The sequence below is a fragment of the Trachinotus anak genome, unplaced genomic scaffold (genome assembly GCF_046630095.1).
Source record: "Trachinotus anak isolate AG129_WGS33_773 ecotype Australia unplaced genomic scaffold, CSIRO_AGI_Tana_v1 ptg000001l, whole genome shotgun sequence".
Classification (NCBI taxonomy): domain Eukaryota; kingdom Metazoa; phylum Chordata; class Actinopteri; order Carangiformes; family Carangidae; genus Trachinotus; species Trachinotus anak.
The window spans coordinates 571,824-582,260 of record NW_027273852.1 but is presented as its reverse complement, the minus strand read 5'-3'; the positions used below and the strand labels follow the sequence as shown (position 1 = coordinate 582,260).

Below are 10,437 nucleotides of genomic sequence, written 5' to 3'. Positions count from 1 at the left end.
TTGTTTCTTTTATCCATCCACCATAACCACGTTGTTATTCTTGTAACCATGACAACGAAGGTCTTCTGATTTTAAGGAAGTACTTATTCTTTTCCTAAACCTACCAAAGTCGTTTCTGCCTTAACTTAGCCTTAGCTTAGCTTTAGCTGCACGTTTATTATTGTAACCGTGGTGACAAAGGTCTGCTGCTGGCACTATTTCAAAAAAAAGGAGCAAATGTTAAATTTACAGCTAAAATGGGCGATGTACCGTGAAAGGATACCCAGAGTGAAATAGAAAATAGAGCTCACATGTTGAAAAAAATCCTGAAATTGTGTTATTTGAGTGATTAACAGTACCGATTAATTTAATTTAATTAATTGTGAAATTTAATTAAATTAATTCCAAATATTTGTACTGTATGTGCTTACCCATGCACGGGGTAAAGACGTGTGGACACTTCAAAGTCAAATCAAATCAAAACTCAGACTCATGTTTGTCTTATACCCACATCCACTTTATTTATTTCATGACATGTGATACAGCACGTGTCAGCATGTGTCCGTGTCATTCAGGCCACAGGTTTGGTTCAGTTGAAGTCACACTCACTTTACAGGACAGATAATCATCGCCATCCTCAAGAACTTCTTCCCAAACTGAACATCTAAACCTACTTAAGGCAAAACCCCCAAATCTCCCATACAGACTCTATTCAGTACACTGCTGCCACCCCCAAACACCCCTGACCCAGTATTCATTTCACATTGTTAACAGTCAGTGTAGATATGATATAGATGTTATACTTCGGTTATGATGCATTTCCCTTCACCTCGTTATAATAAGTATAGGAAAAATATCAGAATTGGTTATAGTGTCTCACACTTTAACTGAGAGGATGAGTAACTGCAGAAAAGTGGCTCAGCTGCTTTGAGGCTCAGTAATGTCAGATCCTCTGAGCTGGACTGAAGGGATCCAGTGGAAGCTGGAGAAGGATCAGCAGTGTGGATAGTGCACATCTGTCTGTAGGCTTCACAGCAGCCTAATAAAAGCTGAGCTCATCTTTTCAGGAGAAGCTGGTCTGAAACCAAAGGGATTCAGACATCCATGCTCTTGATCAGGACGAAGCAATGGTCTGGAGTCACCCAGAATGTCGGCAGCCTGTAAATTCGTCCAAGTCGCCATGGAAACCACCTGAGAAGACAACCACAACATACCAGGATTTGTTTTTTTAGTCCTTGCTGTATGAAGACTTGCCCTTGACTTTTCTCCAAGACTGCAGTGCAGTGACAGAAATCGGCATTTTTAAAAGTTATCTGTCCGACACTTTCACCCTTCATCTGGCTCTCAGTCATGCAGTAAAACCCTCCTGTCATCAAAACAAAACAGCAACAACCTCCAACGTCACCTGACTCTGTTTGATCCTATTCATCACCTGCCAACAACACAGGTGTGTCTTACCTAATTTTTCCAGGCCATGGTGATGACGGCTGGGTTCTCATCTTCATATTTACGCCTGGCAGATCTGCGTCTTCTCACACCGCAGCTCTGAGACAAAGACAAACACACAGATAAAGTTTTGCTCATAGAAAACTTTTCCCTTTTACTACTGGCATTACACTGTTAGCCTCTTCACTGCCTCTTCTGTTCAACACTTACATGCTCAGATTGTTGAACAACATAATTGTGCAGACAACAGACAGATTGAATGATAACACCAGGTGACTTCAGTGCCATGTTGGTGCTGAGTAGGTGCACTGAACAAATCAGTGATTGGATAAACCTATATCGCTTTGCCTATCAATCATGTAAAAAAAAAAAAAGCCAATGTGTGACTTGAACTGCATGTATGTGTGAGTGGATCTGGGGACCAGGGCGTACCGGGGCGCAGGTTCTGTTCATCCTGGCACACAAGTTCAGTCTGCAGTGCAGGTACACGTCGCTGCTACTCCCAGTGAACTGGAACATGCTGAAGGAGAAGTAGTTGGACGTTCCCAATCCGTTGTTCATCACCCTCACCGTGTTGTCAGTGGGGTTGGCACAGCTGCACAGAAGCAGGAAGACACAGCAGACATCAGCAGCTGCCGTGGGAGTCGCAGGTTTGATCCCCAAACATCTTAAATGATGAGCAACTGACAAAGTCTATCAAAGTTCAGCTTCCACCAATTTAAACACAGCACTTTGTACCACAGCTTAACCATGTCAGACTTTAATTGTCCTGTAGCCACTGATTTTGAGCAACTTTTTGTACATTTAGCATGGTTTATTCCGACGAGGAGTTAAAGTGTAAGAGGATGTGACGGATCAGCAGCAGTGAAACACTAAGACCGGCTGCCACCTCTGTGTCTCTCACCCATTCATGATAAGGTTGTATCTCAGACTCCCACTGGACGACGGCTGGTCAGTTGCCCAGCAGGAGTCGATCACCAGGGCGACCAGGTTGCTGTCCAGCCCCTCGGTCTTCAGCTCCACCCAGACGGTCTGCTGCAGCTGGATTCTGGTGCTCGGCTCGATGGCTTGTGTGTGGGCGGGGTCAGTGTAGGCCTTCATGGTCAGAGTGTAGTTCCACACTCCGGATACAATCTGCTCGATCACAGAGCTGCAGAGCACACACACATATACAAACACAAAGAGTAGAGGTTTGAAGGGATGTTAGTGTTTGAAGCTTTGGCTTCTGTTCACCACGTTTAAAACCGTGTGTGGAATCAGTTTCTCAGCGCCATCGTTCTGGTTGAAGCTCTGAAGCTGTGGCTGATTTTTCATCAACTATTTTCATTTTGATAAAGAATGCATCATTGAACGCTCTGACTCTGATGAGATTCATAGTCACTCACCTGTCTTGGATTCTGAAGGACATGGCCTTCATGTCTGGCTGGGTGTAGTAGCAGGAGAAGTCGACCTGGATTTGGTCCTGGCGAGTGATGATGCCAGTGTCGTTGTGTATCCTGATGGAGTTCTTGTAGATGAGATGGCTGTTGTTGGCCTGCAGGGTCACAGGGATTCAGACAGTCACTACAGGAGGTTTCAGGTGCACAACACCTCACATTCATCTTAACACTCTTCCTGTAACGCCTGACATTTTATGAGGTATGACGACAGAATAAGAATCCAGGTCAGAGCAGCAGCATCCTGACCACGCCCACACACACCACAAACACTGCATAGCTCAGCTGATTGGCTTGTTGAGAGTCAGCGAGCAGAGGACAAACACCCACCATGACCACCGTCCCACAGGTGTTGGCGTTGTCGAAGCTGAAGGTCACTGTACGGGTCTGGTTGTCCACGTGACCTCTGCAGCTCGGCTCGTTGAGGTGTAGCGCGGTGTAGTCGATGCCTCTCTCCGCCAGGAGACAACCGACCAGGGTGACAGAGGCAGAGCTCTGATTGCAGACCGTCGGCTCGCCTGAACAGTGGGACAAGACGAGGTGATTGAAACACAAACACAAACATACATGTGACACTGAAAATAAAGACACAACGTCTCACGGTGTCCTGCTGCTGGAGGAGACATTTCCACAGCAGCAGACCTCTGTGAATGAGTCACTCCACTGATCAATACTCGTCAGATCATTAATCAGCAGCGATGGTTGAAGGGACGCAATAGAAGAACAGTGCAATGGCAGGAAGTGTTGAGATAGAATCTATGTCATACGCGTCATGCCGTAGCCATTCCTTCGACCGCAGCGATGGTCGAAGTCCCCAGTGTCTCTGGTACATACAGACCCACAAGTTTGACAACTGGTTTATCATTTAAATCTATTTTAAAAGAAAAATATCAAAAAAAACAATTTACTTGTTTGTGCTTATGAATATTTGCTATTTCCCAGATTTCTGACAGTGAACACGACAGGTATTTTTTGAGTGCTCAGGGCATTTTAACTATTTCCTGACATTTAACAAACTGGAAAAATCAATCAAATATAAAATAATAAATAATAATAAAATAAGTGTCAGATTATTGTCACTGCCACGGCCAATTTCTACCACAGTCATGAATAATCATATTATGTTGATCCAAGCTACGTGGTGTCTGGGGCCCCTAGGGTTCTGGGGCCCATACAAAAGGTGCGTCTTCAGCTCATGTTTCTACCTATAAACTGTGATAATAAACATCACGCTGTGCAGCTGCGGTTCCTCCTCACCAAAAGCGTCTCTTGATGGGAGTGTGGAGGCGAAAATGGCCCGACAGAGACAGCTGGTTTTACCACTGACGTCCACGCTACAGAACTCATTAGGGCCACAGAAGGTGCCCTGACAGGAGACCGGGGGGTCGGCTGAAAGGATCAAACAGAAAAGTGTTAGAGTCAGTAGGTCAGTCAGACAGACCAGGTTCAGGTCCCTCAGCCAGTCATGTGACTCTGTAAAGACCTGGCTCTAGAACAGAATCTCCTCATTTCACTGGTTTCATTATTATTGTCTCATGTGCTGTGAACTTTTCTGTTGAGTGTTGCCAGGAGGGTCGGTCTTGCGTGGTTTGGGTACAACGTCCGTGGCTACAGTTAGAGCTGCATCTTTTAACATTGTAGTGATATCCACCATGTTGAGACTAATCCTATGCCAACATCTGGCCTGATGCCTGCAGTTGAGAGTGAGTGGGCTGGCACATTCACGGTGATGCTGATTCACGTGCATTGTCCCTGAATTAAGTGACAAATAAACAGTAATGGCAGCTGGTTATCAGCCCCTGACTGGTTGTGGGCAGTGACAGCGTGAGACCATCTCACAGTGATTAAAGGAGTCGTTATGACTCCTCCTGTCTCCTTACTGTCACACCACATCACATGGATAAAATGGCAGATGTAACTCTCTGACTTAGAGTAGATCAGTGAAAATGTTAGAACCACTTTCCTATAGTTTATGAAGTGTTTATAAGATTTATTAATTGGTGGCTAATAAATGACTCACTGAGGATTTATAGTTATGAGCTATTAAAGAGCAGGATGTGGAAAATCTTTTTAGCTCTTTCATTCATAAGGGCATCTTCTCCAATGACTGCATGAATAAATCTTGAGTGACAGTGGAGGTCTTACAGCAGCTTACGTTTGACCTCCAGCCCTGCAGATTGATGTTTCCCTGTATGCTGCAGGCTCTGGTGTAGGCCTCCAGGAACTGGCACCGACTGAAACCGTCCACTGCTGGATATTGGTACAGAATGTTCATGCAAGAGGCTATAAAGGCCTCTGGGTTGACGTATTGGTGGCAGGCAGTGAAGGGCGCCACATTCAGGACAGCACAGCTGTTGTGGGAGACAGAACCGCCGAGTTCAAATGCAATTGACAATAAAGAAAAAGGACAAGACAGAGTTTTGTTTGTCACGTTCTGTACAGGACAGGTGTCAGGTGTGCTGTCTGGTCTGAAACTGATTCCAGTCAACACAAAAACTGAAACAGTCCCAGAATAAAAGAGGTGGGTAACAAGTTCTCTCAGTTGCCATTGTGTCGCCTGCCACCTGGTGACAGCATCAGAGAGTACAATGTATGTGTCCATAGTTACACTGATGACACACAGCTGTACATCTCTGCTGAACCAAATGATGCTGCAGCTATAAACTCCTTCACTGCCGTCTTCTAGCAATAAATAAATGGATGAATGATCATTTCTTAAAGTTTAATGAGGACGGAACTAAAATCCTACCAGTCGTCCCCAAAACAAGAGGAATGCTGTTTAATAATCTGGGGAAATTATCTCCCTGGATTAAACCTGAGGTTACAAGTCTTGGTGTTTTCTTGGATCCAGATCTGAGCTTCAAGTCCCACAGTGATGAAAACACCATTTTCACACCATTTAAACAGCTAAAATACAAATGTTTATAAATGAGAATGATGCTGAAAGACTGAGTGATGCCTTTATCTCAGGCCGACTTGATCACTGTGACGCACTTTTACAGAGAGACTTCAGCTCACTTAAAACTCTGCAGCTGTCCAGCAGCAGCTGTGGGAAAGTTGGGGGTGCAGGCTTTGACAGTAACAACCCATTTTAATCCATTTTAATTTATTCAATTATGTGTCTAATTCGTTTTTTCCTATCTTACTATTCTTATTTGATTATTTGATTATTATTCCGCTATTATTCTATTTCATGTATGAAAGCTGCTATACAAAAAAGTTGTTGATTATTGTTATTATTACTATATTATTACTGTTATTTATTATCATTATTGATAACATGATTATCTAAAGTATATACAGCTGTTCCTGGTCTCTCTCTCTTTCCTCTCACTCCTCCCCTCTTTTTTCAAAGATATCTTTTGGGTATTTTGTGCCTTTATTTGACAGGACAGGACAGTAGAGAGTGACAGGAAACGGGAGGAGAGAGAGAGGGGGTCTGGTCAGGAGTTGAACCTGCAACCCATCAGGTAAGAGCATTTGCGCTCATGTGGTACGTGCCCTAACCACTCAGCTATCACGTCACCTCTTCCTCCACCTCTACCGCCTGTACTTAAGTGCAGTACTTGCACAGTAAATGTACTCGTCAACATGAAATATGAGGCAGTAGGTCCTTTTCCTCACAGTGACACCAGCTGAACTGAATGTGTGTGTGTGTGTGTGTGTGTGTGTGTGTGTGTGTGTGTGTGTGTGTGTGTGTGTGTGCTCAGGTGTGTGCATGCTCACTGTTCAGTCACTTGGGTGTGGTTGATGGTCGGGTCAGGCAGATCACTGTATGGCACCTCACAGCTGGTGGGGGGGCAGCAGAGGGTCAGGGTGTGTATTTATATACAGTAAATGCAGTGGGATGTTGAGGTGTAGCGACTCACCCGGGGGAGCTGTACTCAGGCAACAAGAAATCGCCACTAGTCTTTTGGCCACATAAACCCCGCACAGTGCCATTGATGCCTGACACGAACAGTCAGAGGAAGAAAAGTCAGACTGGATGCAAATGGCGGCTCATTAAACAGACAGACGTCATCCACTGATCCAAAAAGCCACAGTATCAACTCTCTGTGGTTATCATGTTTCATTTCAACAAAACAAAGATACCTCTAGTGATGCAGTGGATAAGATTTTCATGAACAAATCTCTCAGCAACCAACACAGTATCATCAAAAGTGAGTAATATTAGTTGTTCATTGTTATCCTATGAATCCTGGTGTCATGGAGTAAAATCTGCCACTTTGTTTTTATTCTACCTCTCATATGGATCTGTGCGGTGTAGTCATTGAAGAAGACAGAGGTGTTGGAGGAGATCAACCTGGCGGTGACTCCAGTTTGGTCCTTGGAGAGCTCCACGCCTCCAATGAGCTGCACAGGCGAGGTGTCCAGGCTCAGCTCTGTGTTGTTCACCTGCGTCACAGCAGAGGGAGAAAACACTGGTTCAAACATGACCAACACAGGTGAAGAGGAAGTTCATTTACTCCACACTCACAGCTTCTGCTTCTCTAGTCCGCTAGGTCCAGTTTGGACACGTCCCCTCCACCACAGTTCAAAGAGACTTTGTTGAAGGACAGTACAATCACCAAGGAAGAAACTTTAACCCACAGTAACACCTGGATGCTGTTGAGAAATCACTCCCTCCACATGAAACTGTGGCTGTAGGCAGCTCACCTGAACTCTCCCGCCTTGTCCCATGAGAATCGTCACATTCGTCGCTTCCAAAACTAAGATCAGCTGGTCCAGAAAATGTATATCTTTACGGCGGCGTTCCCGGTTGATTCCAACCAGCTGGAAACCATCATATGATATCAGAGAGTAAGCACAGCGACTGATGATAGGGAAGAGTTGGCCAGCAAAATCAGTGCCAATGACGCTGTTGACAGTGCATATGTTTTCAGTGCCTCTACAACCTTAAAGAGAGTGAAATAAGAGCAACATTAAAACATTATCATTTGGCCTTTAGGACTCCGTTCATGAGTCAGTTCCCTCGCATTACAAAGCAACACGTTTCCTCATGTTTGCCCAGCTCTCCAAGATTTCTACCTCCACCCTGATCCAGTGGAGGTCAGTGGAGTTTAGGTTGTGGTTTGTGATTTTATTGGAACTACTTGGAGGACTGGTTCCATGTGAAAACCAGTTTGTTCTAACAGGGACCTGAGTTCTAGACTTAGGCATTGTTGTTGACTCTTTAACATCAGATGCCACTAGAGAGAAGACAGGAACTGTGTTTGTTTGTAATTTGGATGAACTGACCCAAGTGGTTATTAAACAGTAAGCACAAACCTCGCGAGCATGCATGGATGTTTCTGTAAATGCTTTCTGCGATAGTCACTGTTTCCTCTATCCGACCACTGACCTGCACGTCCATGTTCTGCAGAGGAACGAGAGCACAGAGGTCACTGCCACACAGTGACACACATGAAGATAGTCAACAAGACTTTATGGAGAAACTGAGCTAAAACTGAAACTAAAGAAACATGTCTGTGACGATGACGTATTGGGAGCTTTCATGCTGGCTGAGAGGATACCGGTTGACCATCTGCTTTCCTTAACTGGGACTGAAACATAATTATTCGTCTAATGAGTTGTAAAGATGTCGAAAACAGTCAGCTCCATCTGAATCACTTCTAGTGTGTGTGTGTGCGTGTGTGTGCGTGTGTGTGCGCCCACATGCCACCTGACCCTACCTCTGACATCATGCTGTCAAAAAAATCAATCTGTATCAACTACTCCCCATCCATGTTGCACATGTACTTACGAATGGTGGTAGACCATGATAAAGTTTCATGGTCTGTGTCGTAAACATGCGGAACTCTATATATCCCTGCAAAGATGAAACAGGTAAGACTCAGAAACTGTTGGGAAAAAACAGCTTTCAGAAAAATTCTTTAGAGCTTTTTGGTGAGCTGGTTCGTTATAAGAGATATTCAGACAGACTCTGGTGAAACAGAAGAATACTCACAATCGCATTCATAGAGGCATCTTTTAATTGTAGGAAAACAGCACAAGTTGAAGAACCTGTGAGACTTCGCAGATTGGAATGAAAATCTGATCCAGGTCCCTTATCTGAATTGGTGATGTTCGTGTCCACCACGCTGATCCTATGAGAATTCAACAGGAGACAGTCATTTTCGTCCACTTCATTGTTCATCCCTTTGAAACAAACTGCGATTCTGTCGTTGCCGATGGAGATCTGTTAACATTAGGGAGACACAACAAATCAAACAACAGTGATTTGCAGAAACTCATAATGCATGTGCGCAAGTGTAATCAAAAGACATAAAAACCATAATTGGAGATCATGTTAGCTGAAGTGCAGGACCAGGACCACACCTCAAACACCTCTCTTCCTGTCTTAAATGCCTTCCTGCTCTGCACACCTGCATTTCTCTCTCTCTCTCTCTCTCTCTCTCTCTCTCTCTCTCTCTCTCTCTTCCATGCCCCACCCACTCTCCCTCCTTTCTCCCCCCACTGGTCTGCTGAGCACAAAAGCAATGGTAGATGCATCCCCAAGCCTTGTTTTTCTGCGTGTCCATGTGGAGACTTGTGTCTACTCAGATCAGTCTCATCTGTGTGTCCTGCAGAGGAATCCTTGTCTGTAAATCTCTCTGAGACAAACTGAAACAAGTCCCAGTCAAACGGTTTCCCCCGTCAGTCTCGTTGTGGCCCTGAGAAGACCTCCACCAAACATGAACACAAAAGATCAACAAGGACAAAGACATGAAGCTGTATACTCACATTTAACGCGGTGTACTGTCGTCCAAAATAAGTGATGGGGCAGCTGCTGATGTTGTTATATTCAGCAGCTGAAAAAGAGACATGGTGACAGTCAGTTAGTGAAGACAATCAGCAGGAAAAGCTGCAAATACAAATGTTAGGAAACAAAGAGCCCCCAGGAGCCTAGAGGAACCTACAGGAGCCATGTAGACTCACAAGACAACAGTTCACAGTTTACTAACTACTCAGCTGGACAATGATCTCAGGTCAGGTGATAGAGTTGGTAGAGTTTCAACATGGCTGCCGTGTGGATTCAGGTGTGTGCGTTCTTACCTGCAGTCTGGCTGAGTGCAGCCAGGTAAAACAGGATGAAGAGCATGTCGGAGGACAGCGGTCCGCTGACAGAGAGCTGGAAGACAGAGCAGTCACACCTTCACCTTCACACGTCACAACTCTGACCAGTGTTTGCACAGTGACAATGACATCACGCCCGAAATCTCACTCAGTTCAGTTCAGCTGATCTCAGACCACAATTTTACACATGAAAGTGTCAATCACACATCACATAAACCCACAGTCTCTATGAGTCCATCGCGGTCTGGTTTGGATCAGCCTCCAAACAAGACACATTTTAAAAATGAGTAACTGAAATAAAACATGACAACAATAAAATCAAGTTTACTGTTTAATTTAATTCTGGTATGGAGAGCATTCAAATTTAAATTTTCAAGTGTTTCTGTGGAAACAGGCTAATAAACAAAATTTTGCAGTTGGAGGGTCACAGTCACAGGCAGCAACATCTGTTTTTAGCTTCATGCTGTGAACGACTTCATCAGAAACGTCCTCTAAATCTGACCAGAGCTTCAGGTTCAGA

General features: G+C 44.6%; 1 protein-coding gene across 1 annotated transcript; it reads right to left on the bottom strand.

Moving 5' to 3' along the window:
* Positions 1-474: 474 nt before the first annotated feature.
* LOC139623726 (uncharacterized) lies at positions 475-10,158 on the bottom strand. The gene is made up of 18 exons (XM_071482235.1): positions 10,139-10,158; positions 9,897-9,972; positions 9,585-9,652; positions 8,809-9,039; positions 8,605-8,670; positions 8,130-8,217; positions 7,518-7,756; positions 7,103-7,256; positions 6,731-6,809; positions 6,588-6,650; positions 5,007-5,212; positions 4,119-4,250; positions 3,192-3,379; positions 2,811-2,959; positions 2,330-2,575; positions 1,858-2,020; positions 1,438-1,524; positions 475-1,170 (listed from the first exon to the last, which is right to left on the bottom strand). The coding sequence occupies exons 2-17, from the start codon at positions 9,940-9,942 to the stop codon at positions 1,438-1,440; spliced, it is 2,205 nt and encodes a 734-aa protein (XP_071338336.1). The 5' UTR covers positions 9,943-9,972; positions 10,139-10,158; the 3' UTR covers positions 475-1,170.
* Positions 10,159-10,437: the final 279 nt, after the last annotated feature.

Coding starts and splice junctions, on each gene's coding strand:
- LOC139623726 (XM_071482235.1), bottom strand. CDS start 9,942: ATGCTCTTCATCCTGTTTTACCTGGCTGCACTCAGCCAGACTGCAG. Junction 8,218..8,604: donor ATCATGGTCTACCACCATTC/GTAAGTACATGT, acceptor GTTCCTCTGCAG/AACATGGACGTGCAGGTCAG. Junction 6,651..6,730: donor CCTGAGTACAGCTCCCCCGG/GTGAGTCGCTAC, acceptor CCCCCCCACCAG/CTGTGAGGTGCCATACAGTG.